At 54.0% G+C, this 17,598-nt stretch overlaps 3 protein-coding genes and 1 non-coding gene across 4 annotated transcripts; 2 read left to right on the top strand and 2 right to left on the bottom strand.

Moving 5' to 3' along the window:
• Positions 1-73: 73 nt before the first annotated feature.
• N0V96_007513 (uncharacterized protein) lies at positions 74-1,734 on the bottom strand (the record flags this gene model as incomplete). The annotated part of the gene is made up of 2 exons (XM_053192857.2): positions 74-1,084; positions 1,168-1,734. 2 exons carry the CDS (start codon positions 1,732-1,734, stop codon positions 74-76), a joined length of 1,578 nt encoding a protein of 525 aa, XP_053049797.2.
• Positions 1,735-5,610: 3,876 nt separating this feature from the next.
• Positions 5,611-8,086, top strand: N0V96_007512 (uncharacterized protein; the record flags this gene model as incomplete). The annotated part of the gene is made up of 4 exons (XM_065758048.1): positions 5,611-5,737; positions 5,804-6,529; positions 6,586-7,317; positions 7,374-8,086. 4 exons carry the CDS (start codon positions 5,611-5,613, stop codon positions 8,084-8,086), a joined length of 2,298 nt encoding a protein of 765 aa, XP_065613190.1.
• A 478-nt stretch (positions 8,087-8,564) lies between these two features.
• N0V96_007511 lies at positions 8,565-8,647 on the bottom strand. The gene has a single exon. It is a non-coding gene; the product is annotated as a tRNA-Gly (tRNA).
• A 2,461-nt stretch (positions 8,648-11,108) lies between these two features.
• Positions 11,109-13,040, top strand: N0V96_007510 (uncharacterized protein; the record flags this gene model as incomplete). The annotated part of the gene is made up of 1 exon (XM_053192859.1): positions 11,109-13,040. The coding sequence occupies one exon, from the start codon at positions 11,109-11,111 to the stop codon at positions 13,038-13,040; it is 1,932 nt and encodes a 643-aa protein (XP_053049799.1).
• Between the last annotated feature and the right edge of the window lie 4,558 nt (positions 13,041-17,598).

The following is a 17,598-nucleotide window of genomic DNA, read 5'->3' as shown; positions in this document are numbered from 1 at the left end:
AAATCCCGTGGGAACCCTTACACTCAAACAATCTAAATCAACACAGGAGCCAATCTGAAAGACTGCAACGCTCCTACCGCTGCTGGCTCCGCTCCAATCGGTCCCGGGCCGCGTCCACGACGCTTCGGTCCAGTGCTGGCGTGCTTCTCTGCCCGCCCGACACATCGTCCTCGGCGGTGCCGTCGTCAACCGCGACGAGTTCCCACCTCTTCATCCCACCGTCCATGCCCGGCCACAGATCAGTGGGGATGAACTCGCCAATATCCTGGCGGAATCCTTCGCGCTCCCGCCGATCGTTTTCGACGAGGTTGTCAACGCTATCCATCGCCTTCTTCCAAATGTTTGTAATCTTGTCCTCCACCATGCGGCGCCGCTCAACCTCTAGAATCAGGTTATCGTACGCGCCCGCGTACTTTTCGTAAAAGTCTCGAAGGTCGTCCATCTCGCCAAGCTTGTTGTAGATGGTGTACGTCTCATCCTCCCACCGCTGGAGGAACTCGGCCTCGCTCGCAATGTAGCTGGCCATACGACCGCCCATCTCTTCCAGCGCAGCGAACCCTTGTAGGGTGCCGAGGAACGCCAACTTGATCTGTCCTGTTTGTCCAGTCATGGCTGAAAATTCCTCTTCCATAGTCTGGAGTCTCTTGCTGATTTCCAGGATGACGCCCTCGACCTCTGATGCATCGCTAACCACAACGTCCAGCATGTCCGCACGGTCTTGCGTCGTTATCGGTTCGAGGTCAGGCATTTGCGACTCTTGGTCAGCGATTACGCCAGACAACGATACGCCATCGCCACCTTGTGACTGCGTCACCTCCGCCGCCCTACGACGAGCAAGAGCCGCGCCGCCCTCTGTCGTCCGCACCGCTGTGACGCACAAGTCAAAGTGTTTCGTCAAGGAGGTGAGGAGTTGGGCCATGTCATGTGAATTGTCTACGAGGGAACCGAGAAGCTCGGGTATCGGGTCATATTGTGACGAGTCGGAGGGCGTTCGGGGTAGGGGTGTCGCCGTCATCGTTTTCTTTAGTGCTCGCAGGTCATCGTCGAAGCGAAGGAGGTCGCCGTCAAAGGATGTCTGAATAGCCTGCATATAGATAGCTCCGTCAGTCACCCAGACCATCATAAATAGTGTGGGAAATCCAAAGTCAGCAAGATTCGTTTACACACCTGTAGCTCGCCGAGGCTCTGCTTCAGAGCCTCGACCATGACGTGGACGCTCTTTTCGTCCACGAAGTCCATCAGATTGCGGCGCTCTTCGCCCGGCGGCCTGAAGACAGCTTCTACAGTTGTATTCTTGAGCATGGCCATGGTCTCCTGCAGCTTCTCGTTGGTTGCATCCATGGTCTTTACCAGGTGCTTGAAGTCGCGCTTGCCGGCATCGTAGGTTCTCTTCAGACCACGGCGAACCTTCATCAATAGCGCCAGCTGCTCGGAGATGGCTCGTCGCAGAAACTGAGTCTCGGCATACAAGACAACAGCCTCCTCATGGGCCTGGCGTGCATCGGTCGCGATTTCGTTTGCTCGCAAGACGGCCGTCATGGACGAGAGCGAGCGTTTGGCGGCGAGCAGGTGTTCTACCAATGTCTCAACCGGCACATGGTCGGCAGCGGCGGAGGCTGATGTGGAGAGTGCATCACGGCGGTCTCTGGAATGTGAAAGGGACGTGGAGTCTCGGCCAGCCGAGGTGGACGAGGCTGGGCTCCGGCTGGACCTGTGAGACGGGGAATTGGCCATGTTGAATGGGGGAGAAAGAGAGGAAGTGCTTCACGAGAAAAAGGTCAAGAGTTGGAGCGATTCATATTTAAGTGGAATGGAATAGGATTAAGGTGATGATGGGAAGAGAAAAGACAAGATGCGAAGCGAAGGTGAGGAAGGGGAGGATGAGGATGAAAAGAGGAACAAGAAACCGATAGAGAGAAGGACGGGAAGACGGCTGGGATGGGACGGGACGGGATAGGACAAGACAGGATGGGATGGTGTAGGCGACGAGGATGATGTCGCGATAAGGTTGGAGCTTCGGTCAGGTGTATTATCCTTATCGGACCAGGCTTATCTCATCCGCGCACCACCCGAGAGTGTGCCTGCCGCCTGCACCGCGAGGACCTTTTTGGCTGCTGCTGCTGCTGCTGCTGCGCTGCTGTTGGCCGTTCGCAGTGCAGCCTTATGTCACACAGGCCATCAGAGTGGAGACCTCCCCCTGGAAGCACATTCTTTTGGCGGTGATGATTGGCCGTGACTCACTTTTATGGGCCCGACTGCCTGGGGAGCTCCCAGTAGCTCCTTCTCCAGCAGTCTTCAGCGCCATTCCAAGCAGGAGCGATCCAGATGATCTCACACCTTCCAAGGCGCTTGATCATCGCTGCGTCCGGAAGACATCTGGAAATCTGGAACATCGAATGCCCACCTTCAAATGGCACCTCGCTCACCTTGACACCTACACACCTTGACCCGTCCACTTCTACACCTTGGAACCAAGTCAACGTCACAGTGGTTCATCCTCCCCCCCCCACAGCTTAACGTTCTAGAACAGCTAGAAGAGGGGCTGTCAAGGCTGGATCATGCCGAAGCTGTCGACTGAAACAACCTTTTCCACCAACATCCGATGAAACCAGACGCTCTCTGACACTTGTATCAATTCCAGTCCAACGTAAAGCCATCATCAAAGACGACGACCGAAGCTGACGTCGCCCGTTCTGAGCTCTACGGGAATCTCGAAGCTCCCGTCATGCCGATCAGTCCATTGACTCTGACAGCTATGGACAATGATCCAATGGCCTGCTTCAATCTTCGGTAGCTACCCGGCGTCGCTCCATGGCACACCAATGTGTTTGAACTCAGCTATGCTTTGTGGGTAAAGGCTCAAACCTAATGCGGCTTTGGGTTGCCGTCGATTTGAATTCCTGTCGTCCGATGCACTACAGCAGCAGAAGCTCTCTGTCAATAATCCTCGGCGAAACTGACGACCTTGACTCTCTTTTCGATCAACGATAGTCACAACGATGTTCGCCTCGTCGTTAACACAATGATACCAGGCACAGACTTGAGGCTAGTGGCTCGTCCAGCCACATGTGGCTCGACCTCAACATCTCCGGACCGCGGCGTCCCCGGCCCCCTGATTTGAGACAGGCACATCCCAGTGATGACTCGCCTTCGGTGAGCCGTGGCCCGGCAACAATCTGCTCCTGAACACGTGTGTCGCAATTTTTCAGAAAAGACAACTTCACAGGCTCAGGCGATATTGATATGTCCGCCGCGCAACTTGTCGGACTTTCGATGATCTCCATGACCCCGAGATCATCGCCTCCAACCATTTCGCACCTCATCTCGTCTTATCCGATCTTGTCCATCCTCGCGGAATATGTTTCAGCCCTGGACCTTCTTCACCTAGCTCAGACGAACCGTAACCACCACGCCCACATCCTCAGCTCCCGTACCATATTCGCAAAGCTGAGAAGCCTCTGTCTCTGCGATGGTCGCGGCTTAGTGCAACGCCAAAACTTTAGCGGACGGTACTGTCCAAACTACTGGACCCTTCTCTGCGGCCTCCCTCCCATGGTCGTCGGGGACGAGGAAATTGAGGTCAAGCTGTATAACGTCAAATGCGACGAGGCTGGAGCTCTACCCTGCCGGAGATGTGGAATCAACGTTTGTGAGGAGTGCAGGTACTACGACCGGCTTTTATCCGTGGAGGAAAGCTATGTTGAGCCGCGCTACAACTGGCGCCCTCTCAACATCATGTGTCTTTGCCGCGATTGTGACTTCCAGCTCGAAGGTGATAATCGAAAGCTACAACTGAGCGACACATGCGATTGCAACCTATGCCTGAGATGGCTTTGTACCAAGTGTGAAGATGCGCAGAGACAAGAGACCACGACCTATTATGACACGCGAACTAAAGAAGCGTCGGGCCAGAACAATGTGCTCAACCATCCAGAGGAATGGGGTCCTGACGAAGCCTCAGAAACCAAGCAACTTGAAATATACGGCAAATGGCGCAATGTGAGTTTCTGTCAATTGAATAACCTGCGTAATTGCTTTACGCTTGCTAATAGCTCTTCTGCCAGTTCTATTGCCCTTGCGGTGCCGGCGTTGCGCAAGAAACCGTCCCAAGATGCACTTGGTGCAAGCGCCGTGTCAAGAGCCAGGACGAATGGTTAGATGAAAGAAATCAGCTTGCCCGACTTGATAAACCGGGTGGTTCGTTCTATGTATGTTCAAGCCCACGATGGGAGGTTTGGAAGCAACCACTTACGGTCCTTATAGAACCCTGATCACCCACCCTTCGTCATGGATGCCAGCTATAACTATCCTACTCCCTATCCAAGGCTGGGGTACATTCGGCCCGGGGACGTCACGCCGTGACGACCGTCATCTTTCTGCCGAGGCTGTTATTCCGTTAGAGCCCACTGTTCGAGACAATTACGCCCGACGTCGTGTGTGGCCGCCATACAGTCGTCAGTGGCAATACATGGCAGGGTCTCGACAGACGTGACCGGGAGCTATTACTCCAGAATCCATACAACACGCCACTCGGACGAACCAGCAGGGAATCACAACCTTCTTCCATCTGAAAATGGCCAGCAAGCAGATTGGACCAATCGGGCAGGCTCGCTTATACGTCTTTCTCGCACACTCGTCGTGAGTCGGACGTTCTCACAGCCGGTGATTTCCCGATGGCTGCCACCCCACCGCCTTCATCGACGATGATGGACGATTATTGTGTGAATCAGTACTTATAAACCGACTTCGGACACGAGTTCACCAACATCATTGCCGAAGAGCTTCCCGTCCCAGGACTCGAACCAATCCAGAATTGGAATTCGACCAGTCCCAATCTTGCGACATTCCCCGCATTCTCCCACATGCCGGCATCGCATCGCGCTGGAAATGCGGAGGTGACATGGGAATACTCTCCGATATTGCTACCTATAATACCTGCCATCTAAAGCAACCCTGGTCGTCCCATTCTCCATTCCCCACGATTTCCCCGCGCGCAGAAGAAAATACCGCCGGAGATCCTCCAGGCTGCATGGAATATCTCCAGACGAACTACTCGTGAGTCGTGGCCTGACTTCGCATCCTTGGCTGGTTGAGCCTGCGATGGGACTACCGAAACTAGGCAAACTAGCCACCAACGGCCATCCACACCTTTCTCCCCCGCACCGTTGAGAGATGGCACCAACAACGTGGACCGACATGGACTTTCTCCCGACTTGGGGCAACATGGGGTTTCCCCACAGACTACTACCGTAAAAAGCTTGCCCAAGCGGCCGGCGTCGCATCGTTGATGAGATCATCATCGGGTCTCTTCGCTGCTGGAAGATGGATTCCGAGTGGAGGTGGATCTGGCTGCGGCGAAAAGTTGGATGTGATCATGGGAACATCGTCGACTAGGGAGAAGGGCCGACGGCGTGCACACTACTGTGCAGCGGTGCCGGGGACTAGATGTCGGCCGTCGACGTATCTCAACCCGAGGGGATGTTGGACAGATGATGCGGTAAAAGGTACGAAGAGGGGGGAAGTTCTTAAGTGGTCGAATATCCTGCGGACGGGGACCATGGGGAAGACAGTCTGCAAGCTCAAGTTGCGCTCCTCAATTGGATCCTCAACATGGTCAACAATTTGATTTCAACGCTGGCGGCGGCCCTTGCCGGCCTCACGCTCTGCGCCGCTCAAGATAGCTATACCAATGAGACAGACCCTTATTATGGCCAAAGTCCAGCCGTCTACCCCACGCGTCAGTACCTACTTCTCTCTTGACCTGAATACATCGGGACATGAACCCTAACCAAGAATCAAATAGCTGTGGGAAACGGAACGACAAATGAGAAATGGGCCACAGCTTACCAGCGCGCAAAGTCCCTCGCCGCTCAAATGACTGTCGAGGAGCTCGCAAACTTCACCCACGGCTGGGATGGCCTTTGCACCGGCAACACAGGCTCCGTCCCTCGCCTCGGCATCGAGCCCATCTGCCTCCAAGACGGTCCCGACGGGGTCCGCGCGCAGGAATTCGTCTCGGCGTTCCCCTCTGGCATCCACCTCGGCGCGACATGGGACAAGAACCTCTCGTATGCCTACGGCGAGGCCCTAGGCGCCGAGTTCCGCGGTAAGGGTATCAATGTCGGCCTTGGACCCGTCGGTGGACCGCTGGGTCGTATTGCGCGCGGCGGTAGAAACTGGGAGGGTCTGAGTAATGATCCGTACCTGTCGTCTGTTGGCGTCGGTGGTATTACCAAGGGGATGCAGGATGCTGGTACTATTGCGTGTCCGAAGCACTGGATTCTTAACGAGCAGGAGTACCGCCGGAACCCGAGTGTTGAGGAAGGCGAGGCCGGATCATCCAATGTTGATGACCGGACGTTGCATGAGCTTTATGTTTTCCCGTTCATGGATGCGTTGAAGGAGGGCGCTGCGTCGGTGATGTGTTCTTACAACCGCGCCAACAACTCGTACGGCTGCCAGAACTCGAAGCTGCTCAATGGAGTCCTCAAGACTGAGCTCGGGTTCGAAGGTTTCGTCGTCAGTGATTGTGAGTCTTCCTTTTCACCCTCAAGAGTCATCAACTTGCTGATAGGACCTTCTTAGGGGGCGCACAACACGCCGGCGTGGCAACCGCAAACGCAGGCCTCGACCTGGTTATGCCAAACGAGGCCTTCTGGGGCGCATCCCTCGTCGAGGCAGTCAACAACGGCAGCGTCACCCGCGAGCGCATCGAGGACATGACGACGAGGATCCTCGCGGCGTGGTATTACATCGGCCAGGACAGCGACGACTACCCCGCCGTCGGCGCCTACTCGAACCTCCAGAAACACGCGCCCGTTGACGTGCAGAACGGGCACAAGGCAATCATCCGCGAGATCGGCGCCGCCGGTACCGTGCTCGTCAAGAACGTCAATGGCACGCTGCCCTTTAAGAATCCCAAGTTCTTGACGGTGTACGGGTACGATGCAAGCTTGCCTCCCTCGCCGTGGGGGAGCACGAGTTACGGCCCGTCATGGGGTACCGTGCTGGCGGATACCTTCAACGGGACGCTGCTTTCTGGTGGTGGCTCCGGAACGACGACGCCGCCGTATGTTATCACTCCTTTCCAGGCCATTCAGGACCGCGTCATCGCAGACGGCGGGGTGGTCAAGTGGGATTTCTACTCTGAGAACCCGGAGCCTAACTACGTCAACTCGGAGGCGTGTCTGGTCTTTATCAACGCCTGGGCTTCGGAGGGGTATGACCGACCCAGCCTGACGGACGAGTTCAGCGATAACTTGGTCAACAACGTCGCGGCCAACTGCTCCAACACGATTGTCGTGTTGCACTCTGCCGGTAAGTCCTATGCTGCTGTCTAGCATTGCCACAGCTAACCAAACCTTTCCCTACAGGAACCCGCGTTGTCGAAGCCTGGGCAGACCACCCCAACGTTACCGCAATCCTCTTCGCCGGCCTACCCGGTCAGGAATCAGGCAACTCCCTTGTCGATATTCTCTACGGCGACGTCAACCCCAGCGGTAGACTTCCCTACACCGTGGCCCGCGCCGAGTCAGACTACGGCAACCTCCTCAACTCGACCGTCGAAGCGGGTCCGTTCCCACAGGACGACTTTACGGAGGGCCTGTTCATCGATTACCGCGCCTTTGACCGTGACGGCATCTCGCCCCGGTACGAATTCGGCTTTGGGCTATCGTACACTACCTTTGGCTACTCTTCCCTCTCTGCAAGTCCCGCGTCGGGCGTGAGCGCCGGCGTGCCGGATCCGAGTATTGCGATCGTGCAGGGCGGACACCCCGCGCTCTGGGAGGAAGTTGTCTCCGTGAGCGTGACGGTGCAGAATACTGGTGGTGTGGGCGGCCACGAGGTCGCGCAATTGTATGTTGGTATCCCCGTCGAGGGTACGCCCGCGAAGCAGCTGAGGGGCTTTGAGAGGGTGTATATCGAGGCGGGCGGGAGCGCGACGGTGGAGTTTGCGCTGACGAGGCGGGATTTGAGCTTTTGGGATGTGAGCGCGCAGCAGTGGCGGTTGAGTGAGGGTGAGTATGGTGTTTGGGTTGGGGCTAGTAGTCGGGATTTGAGGGTGAATGGGACTTTTACTATTTGAGTGGAGGGTTGGATGAGATATTCGGGGGGTTCGTTGGTTACTTTAAGGGTATCATGGGATACAGGGAGGTAGCTCGAAATAGTTGTAATAATGATGATGATCAATATGACTTCATGTTGAATTTGAATACCTACACTGCCAGGAAGAAAAAGTCTGTACCTCTCTCAAAGACGATGGCTTTGCGAGGTAATGCAACAAGCCTTTCGCTGAAGTCGTTCACTAAGAATAAGAGAGGAAAAATTAGCCTTCGTGCGGACCATCCATCAATCCCCAAAGTGCCGGGTCGAAGTTGCAGAATCGCAGGCCTTCCCTGAAAAGCTTCATTCAAACTCTGTAACCAGCCAATCGCCAACCCGGCGACACACCATGCGGTTTGACAGCTTTTCACGCGATAAGTCTGAAGAACGATATCAAATGCGTTGAAAAAGAAAGAGTGCATTGACAAGTTGCGAAAAATGCAAAAAGTCAACCAACGTGATGCATCCGCCGGTAATCGAAACCGGGTCCCTTGCTGATCCGAGGAATGGAAGGCAAGGATGATAACCACTACACTACAGATGCTGGATGTTAAGATTTGAGGTCTTTAGCCTGACCTTGAAGGGCTAGTTGCTGAGTCTGAGCTTCGTAGGGTGGGTCCCAGCGGCGGGGGACCGCGGACGGCCGAGTGGCCAATCAGATAGGCGCACTCAATCCAGCTCCAACGAACTCCCCCGGAAGGTTTGTTCCTCCAACTCGCAAACCAGCCAGACTGGACGCAGCCAAATCATCTTTTCTGCCTGAGTCGACACACAACCGGCGGCGAAAAGAACATGCACTTGTGCTGCACGATTAGGGCTTCGGCGTATTAAGCTTATTCACGACTTCGCCCCATGGATCCTCCCCTTGCCTCTACCTTACCTCTAGCTTGATTCGGCAACCACGTCGTCTCAATGAGGCACCGCAGACTGGTGATGTCGAAGAGTACGAGGGTCTCGCAACATACCGGCATTACTTCAATTGCCCGACATTGAATCTGGTTGACTGGCAACGAGGAAAGGATCCGAGGCTGGAAAGTCAGTGCGAATGTGCGAGGTCGCGACAACGTGGCTGGGACTGGGAGCCGGTCGATCTCTGTCCGAACTCTATGGGTACCACGTCAACGAGCAAGGACTGTCGATCAATTGACAAGCGATTCATTGCTTTGGCACGTGGACAGCAAGATATTCGCAAACCTCGCTGTAGTGATTCTTTCCATCGGTCCGTTGGGGTCTCGGAGCATTCCATGTCCGCTAGGTCCGGGACGCTTGAAAGGGAGGCACATGGGAAGAAGCAAGAAACAGGGAGGATATGCTGACTCTCTGACACGACCTCGAATGCTGGCCATCCATCGCCTCGACGATGGCGACCACATCTCTGAGCCCTTTCTCCTTGGACAACAGGCGCTTTGATGGGATCACTAACGGGCATTGACACAAGACGCGATAGAGAAGGGCCGGTTGAGATGTTCTCGATACCAGTTGCTGCTCAACAACGAATCCAAAATGACAAGCTCGCCCCAATTCCATGATTGCGCGGATTGACTTGTGGGAAACGAGCCGCTTAGCCTCCCACCGGCTGAAGAACCATTCCTACGCCATCTTCGTCATGTTGAATCGCCCGCCCGCTGTCAGTCTCAGAACTTACCTCGGTAGCTTCCATCACTTCGCGCGTAACTCATCACCTCGCAGTCTCAGTCTTGCATGAGATCCCAAACCACCCGTCTAGACAGAGGACATTCACGGCCGAGATGAACCAAACCCGCATAGCAGACACGGCAGACTACGAGTATAGAACTGCAGTGAGTGCAGTGCGGGGAAGACCCGCCAATTCAAGATTCAGTGTTGCATTGCAGCGCTCGCGGCGGAGGGTGAGGCGAGCACTAGCAAAAGACTAGCGAAGCGCCATCACTGAAAGAGGCGTGCTAACAGTCTCGGCAGATTGCTAGAGCACTGCTGTATGCGACAATGATCGTCATCGCAGCCACTTCCGAAAAGTGAAGCCGTCTACGAACGCCGTTCTGCACGTCTAATGTCGTCCCCGAGGTCGTTCGGTTGCTGGCGTTGAGAGCATGGGATACCCTGTCCGGCGAAGGGCCATCCCGCGCAGTATAGCGAACTGTAATTTTCCCCCAGTCCAAGGGGGCAAAACAGCAACCTCAAATCGTTGTCCACGGCCTACGAGCATTCGGACGACAGGGATCCAAAAGTTGAGATGAGGACTGTGCAAGGAATGGCCCGATTGAGGCACTGCTATTTCTGCATCAGATGATCTGTGTTGCTCAACACGAGCGCAGCCGCGAAGTAACACAACATCCACGACTTCTCGATCCGATATGCTTGATCCAGATCGACCAACCTTGATGTTTTCCCCTTCAGCTTTCTTCTCTCACTGGCTCCTTCGATTTGGGAGAAAAGAACTCAGCAAACTTCCACCCTTCGTGCCTGGTCCGATAGTTGAGGTTCTCGTATCTCTTGATAAACCTTCACCGCTTCTTAAAGCCCCTTGATCTGGTTTGGAATTCGCAAATATCTACAATGTCGTCACTTTCCTTTGTTTCTTCCAAAAGACAACTCAAAAGCTTGACTCGATCAAGCACGAAAGGGAGGCGGCAGCAATGTCTTGGCGGGCCGAGCCAGTGACCCCGCGCCGAGAAGGTCCGGAACAGTGTCCGGGCTATCGACTAATTCTAAGCGCAGAGGCGCGAACATGGATCAGGGTGGCATTCTTCGTCATGCCGAGTCCCTGGAGATTAGTTGCCCACTAGCTGCCTCCCGAAAGAGATCACCGCCATGTGTGCCTATTTGTTTCTCGTCGATCGTGGCTTATAAGAGCTGGCGATCCCTCGTGGGATGGGCATCCAGATCTGCAAGTAATTACGGATACCTCGGCGTCGACGAATCTCTCAAGGTGTGTATTATCCCCAAGTTGTCATCGTCTTTTGGATTTCCCATGTCTAACTCGACCTACAACTCTAGTCACGCCATTTTCCGCACAAGACATCGCCATGAGGTTAACAAATCTCTTCGGCCTCCTGGCCGCTTCAACAAGTCTCGTCGCTGCTGTAGACCTGACCGGCTATGAGTTCATCGTCGTCGGCTCCGGCGCCGGCGGCGGAGTCTTGGCCGCTCGTCTCGCCCTCGCCGGCCGCAAAACCCTTCTCATCGAAGCCGGCGATGACCAAGGAGCCAACGAGAACTACACCGTCCCGGCCTACCAAGCAAAGTCGACCGAAGACGACGCCATGGCATGGGATTTCTTCGTTCGTCACTATGCCGACGAGGCAAGGCAGGCTCGCGACTTCAAGACCACATACGAGACACCAGGTGGCGGCGAGTACACTGGTCTCAACCCGCCGTCAGGCTCCAAGATGAAGGGAACTTTGTACCCTCGCTCTGGCACCCTCGGAGGCTGCACCGCCCACAATGCGCTCATCGCTGTCTATCCTCATCGCTCCGACTTTGACTACATCGCCAGTCTCACGGGTGACTCGTCGTGGTCCGCAGACAACATGCGAAACTACTTCATCCGCATGGAGAACAACCGCTACCTCCTCCCCGGCGTCCCAGGCCACGGATACAATGGCTGGTACAGCACCGAGACAGCCCCTCTCAACCTCGCTCTTCTCGATCCTCAACTCTTGAGCCTTGTCACGGGAGGCGCATTTGCTCTTGGAAACGAGACAAACTTGGTCTTCAACATCGCGACTCTGCTAGCCGGCGATGGTAACAACGTGGCCGCCAGCCGCGACACGACGCCAGGCTTCTACCAGATTCCCATCTCCTCCAACGACGCCCACCGTGTCGGTTCCCGCGAGTTCATCGTCGCCGTCCGCGACGCAAAGACCATCACCGGCGCGAAGCGCTACCCCCTCGACGTCCGCACGAGCTGCCACGTCACCAAAGTCCTCTTCGACAACTCCTCCCCGCCCAAGGCGACAGGCGTAGAGTTCCTCGACGGGAAATACCTATACCGCGCGAGCCCCCGCTCCCGCAATGCCGGCGCCGGCACCCGGGGCACAGCAACCGCCTCTCGCGAGGTCATTATCGCCGGCGGCGCCTACAACTCCCCGCAGATCCTCAAGCTCAGCGGTATTGGCCCGGCCGCCGAGCTGCGCAAGTTCAACATCCCCGTCGTCAAGGACCTCCCCGGCGTCGGAACCAACCTGCAAGACCACTATGAAATCACCGTTCAGGGCCGCACGCCCGCCGACTTTAGCGCGCTCAACGGGTGCACCTTCGGCTTCAACGGGCAATCAGACCCGTGCCTCGCGCGCTGGAACACACCTATTCTCGGCGACCGTGGCATCTACGAGTCCTCGGGCTTCGCGGCGACAATGTTCTACAAGAGCAGCACCACCGAGCGCAATGAGTGGGACGTGTTCGCGTTCGGCGGGCCCGTTAACTTTAGGGGCTACTTCCCCGGCTACAGTGTCAACGCGACCATTGAACACGACTGGTTCAGCTGGGCGATTCTCAAGTCGCATCCGCGTAACACGGCCGGCTCGGTAACGCTGCGCACGTCTGATCCGCTTGACGTGCCGGATATTCTCTACAACTACTTCGATACGGGCTCCGGCAACGCCGAGGCCGATTTGCAGGCCATGACTGAGACCGTGAAGCTTACGCGGGACGCCTTCAAGCGCCAGCTTGTGCCCATCAGGGAGGAGTTGCCCGGTGCGGGCGTCCAGGGTGACGCAGCTGTGAAGCAGTATATCAAGGATACCGCGTGGGGTCATCATGCTTCGTCGACGTGCCCTATCGGCGCTGATAATGATCCGATGGCTGTGCTAGACTCCAGCTTCAGGGTCCGTGGTGTGGCTGGTCTGAGAGTCGTTGATGCGTCGGTGTATCCGAGGATTCCTGGCACATTCACTGCTGTGTCGACGTATATGGTCGGTGAGAAGGCTGCTGATGCGATTTTGAGCCAGAATAAGTAGACAGCGAGGGTGAGGGTGCGGATTTGGGAGGCTTCTTTGTCAATATTAGCGTTGTTTTCGTTTTTGAGGTAGCAGCCATGCGCTTAATATGATTGATATCTCTAAACACCTTATGAAACGACGCACATTCCATGAAGTTGACTATTTCTTCTCGACCATCTCTGGCAATGAGAGATGCGATCTTGTATCTCTCGATGGTGACCATCTTGTGGCAGCCTGAAATATGATACAACTTCTCGTCCGTACGCCGAACTCTTCTCGTATCACATAGCAGGAGCACCGCAGATTTCCAACAAGGTATGGCATCCACGATGAAGTATCCCGATCGTTTAGTGTCTAGTTATTGCGCTGCCAGCCTCGAACGTGTCAAAGAAGCCTTGTAGACCTTTTGTTAACAACCCACGAGCACTGGATATGGAAACCATTGACCGCACGGTTCTATCGACCGAGGGCGTCAGGACATAGCTGTACGGGGTAGCACGCATTCGATGATAATCCGCTCCTGTCTGCTTACATCTGCAATTCGAAAAGTCCATGTAAATGAGTATTTAAGTAACAACGGTGGCTCTAGTTGCTGGCGTCGTCTACCTTACGGAAGTACTCGAAGGGATATGAGGGAGCAAGGAGGAGGCCCGTCAATGACTTCATGAAGCAGTAACTACATGGATTTAGAACCTGTGATGTTACAAGCTCTTCATCAGGCTGAGAGAACGTGGAGCTTGGGGACGAGAACCGGAAGAACACCGATTCTTTGACGTCAGCTAAGGGGTTGTACGGAGCATGGCACTGTTCTGACGCATTTCATCCAGGAGCAGCCCATACTGCACTCGACGCGCAACGCATCGTCATCGCAAGAATAAGACACGGATCCCAAAGCAGTTGCGCCAAGTTCGGTCTTTCGAAGAGTTCTTTTGATAGAAAGAGAGTCTTCAAGGCCTGAAAACCGCCTTTAGCCGCACAATTTTCTGGAACACAAAAGCTTTAGATACCTCGCTTGGCTAGAAACTAGACAAAAGCCCGCAATCCGGTGGAGTCCATCTAATGATGGGTGTGAGAACGACTCCTGCCCGTACTAAGCTGCACTGCAGACGAAGAGGCGAACTCCTTCATGAGCCGTCCGTCATCAACGTCGTTTTCCTAACCCTGCCGTGAGTGGCTTCACTTTAGGTGGTCCACTGAGGAGCAGGAGTCTAGAGCCTTCCACGTACATGAAGGACATTCGAAGACTCGCTCATGATACTTGAGCTATTGAAGTCAAGGGAACTAGCTCTTTAGATGTAGCTGAGGTCATTGCAGCACAGAATCAGCTGAAGCCTTTTCTTTCCCAGCAACGGGTTATTTGACCGATTCATCGAGTCACACGTGGAATCGCATAAGATCTGTTCCCAGGGAGCGCCATTTTTGGGCAACCCCGTGGAACCGGCACTTGGCTCATCCAGTCTGCATCTAGTGACCGGCAATGCATGTGTATTCAGCTCGGTTCAATTTCTCTGAACTCATGTAGAGCGTCGTGGTGTGACACTGTCGGGTGATCAGGTCCGCTGAAGCCCATGTAGGGCGCGTCGTGGCGCGATGTTTCCAAAGTCGTGCTCGTGGTCTCATAGCAATCGCAACTAAGTGACCGGGACTAGATTTTGCTCGCCGGTGCCAAAATAATCAGTCCGGTAGTTGAATGGCGGGTTTTCTTGATGTTCTTATCGAACGACTTCACAAACCCATGACGTGCAGCATAGGGGGGCGCACTAGATCGCCAGGGCATCACGTCCGCTTGGAAGTCTGGGCAACATCAAGTGCTCTATCCTGAACACGTATCATCCATTGCACTTCTTGCAACTAGATGTGTTACCAAATTGGTAATCATCACTACGTAAAGATCGTTTCCGTGGACACATAAGTCTGTATGCATCCTTTGACAACGGCCTCTCCCAACGCCGGGTATCGACTTGCCGGCCGACTTGCCGGCCGGGCAACTCTCAAGCAATTGGCCACTTCGGCTAGATTCATCTCAAATTTGGCTCAGCAAGCGTGATATGAAACTTGGCACCGCACCGGAACCTTATTGTCTACGAATATAGAACCGGTTGTGGATCGCAGATCGGCCAAGTTGCTGATGCTCCATCATTCGTTGGAGTTGACAGGCCTTTTATTATTCACTTTGGCAGGAAGTCCCACTGCGTGACCACCAGCCATCACTGTGGCGCTCCGTGGCTTTACAGCGTCAGTGATTCCATCATGACACTTCGGTTCGAGTTTTTCTAGACTTCTTCAGGTCATCTCGGGAAGTGCCTTGTCACAGTTACTCGCGCTACTACCCCGACTCGTGCTTGGTGCATTGTTTGAGCTTGCGAAGATGCATATCAATGCCATCAAAATATCGAGACTGGACACTACAACATAACGGGTGGGATACGCATCGAATCCAGAGTGTTACGAAACACAAGTGTCCAGTATGTTCATCTTATGATTCACCGATCCTGAATGTTGATCTATACCGCCCTTCTTCGTAGCAGTCGCGTCATAGTCGCTGTATGAGCCTTAGCATTACATCTTTGACACCGGCAAAGTGCTCATTGAAAACGCCTCAATAGCTCGATGCATGCCATATTCAAGACACTAATGATGTTGAAAAGGGTAGCCTAATCGCCAACCCAGAGTTCCAGTACACCTGGACATAGAGTGGGGATCGCTAATAATCTTGTAGAAATCCAGAAGTAAAAACTGCATAATCGAGTTTCACATGCTAGCCGAAGTCTGAGCGCAATGAGATGGCAGCCATCTCGTGCGTTGATACCACACGCCTTGGACCGAAATATGCTTAATTCGTACGGATACATGTAATCAACTGACTCAACTGATAAACGCCTGAATCATCGGCAATCAAAAAAAGGTTTCTAAAGATCGATTCCATTGGATATTCTTCAGAAATAACATAATAGCGTTTGAGATTTATGGGATCTTGAACTTTAGTGATATTTCCAGCTTCGAAAACAACGAGGCTGAAGTGACTGCTGTGGTCGCGGACTACTCCGTGTCGGCTTCATGAAAAGCGGGGTTATTATTATCGGGTCCTCGGCCCACGGGTAGCTCCATTAGAAGATGCAAATGGGAAGATCCAAGAGGGTAATCTTTCCCTCTCCGCACCGCCACATTCTAGCCCGAAAGAGGAAATGTAATCCGCCAAACTCCGCGTACATTTTCCTACGCGAAGTCCACATCTTTACGAATAGTCATAGAGGTAACCATCAAGGGCCTATCGTAGCAACCCCCGGTCCGGATGCCCGTCTGAATAGGTACAACTTGATGAGTTCGGTCCATGTCGTTTCAAGCATAACGACATCAACTTGCCTCAATACAGTACGCGGGCATGTTGAGGGATGTCTGAGCATGATACGCCCGGAGAGATATGGAAGAGTCCTCTACCGTCGCTCTTAGACATCAGCGTTGCGAGACGGGCTGGCCAAAGAGGTCTGGACGAAGATACACTCCCAAAGCAAGTCTTACGCATTGCTGTATCTTTCAAGCTGTTGTTAACGTCGGCGATGCAGAGACAGTCAAGATGACTCTGTCCGATCCATCTCAATCGCTCCGTCGATGAGTCAACATGGCGTCGGAAGACCATTCGAAGACAGGGAAAAAGCGAGGTTATTCATGCACTACATTCATGACCTCTCTACATGGGCAAGTAATCATCTTGAACATAAGTGTACCCGGAAATAGCGATCGAGGACTAATGTTAAGAGTTGTACAGGTGGACGTTAGCGATAAGCGTCGACATTTCGGAACCGAAGTGCCCAAAAGAGCATGTCATTCACCTCTGCTTGCATACGCGATCATAGCATTGGCGTCTCGAAGCCTCTGCTGCATCAAAGGAACCGATGACTCCAAACCTTCTACCTACTACAGCCACGCCTTACAAATTTTGATTCCGATACTGGGTAGCTCTACAGAGGCCCTCAACGAAGAAGTACTTGCTGCGATTGTAATATTGAGACAATACGAAGAAATGACTGGTGAGAGTTACGAAGTTGAGTTGCGACTATTTTCGGAAACTGACTTTCTTTCTGAAGATACCGACTTTGGCGTTCATTTATCCGGCAGTTCCAAACTTCTCAACTCCATGTTCAGCCTTGCGAGTAAAGGTGGACTGGGAGAAGCAGCGAGTTGGATCGTATTGCGCCAGGACTATTGGGTCGCCCTGGTCAAATCCCAGCCTCTGAGCATCAACTTGGACAGCTACAAAGGTTCTAACTCGTTCGTTGTTTCCGATCCAGAATGCCTCGCCAACCGCGCCGTCTTTTTGTGCGCGCAAGCATGCGCATACGCCTTTCAACCCACCATGGTCAGAGACCTCGATCGATGGAATAAACTCAACCAGGAGCTGGGGAACTGGCTCGTCTCTAACCCTTGGCACGCGGATCCTCTTTGGGTAGACCCACCGCATGATACGAGTGCCAACGGATCTGCTTTTCCAACAGTATGGATGACGCACCCTGCGCATGGTGAGACTTAACATCGACAATTCGTCTTCAATCCCTGGAGAAGCTAACAGCTCGTGCTT

This window comes from Colletotrichum fioriniae (genome assembly GCF_027942845.1).
Source record: "Colletotrichum fioriniae strain IMI 355084 chromosome Unknown scaffold_9, whole genome shotgun sequence".
Lineage (NCBI taxonomy): Eukaryota > Fungi > Ascomycota > Sordariomycetes > Glomerellales > Glomerellaceae > Colletotrichum > Colletotrichum fioriniae.
The sequence above is the reverse complement of the archived record's forward strand: the minus strand, read 5'-3'. Positions and strand labels throughout refer to the sequence as shown.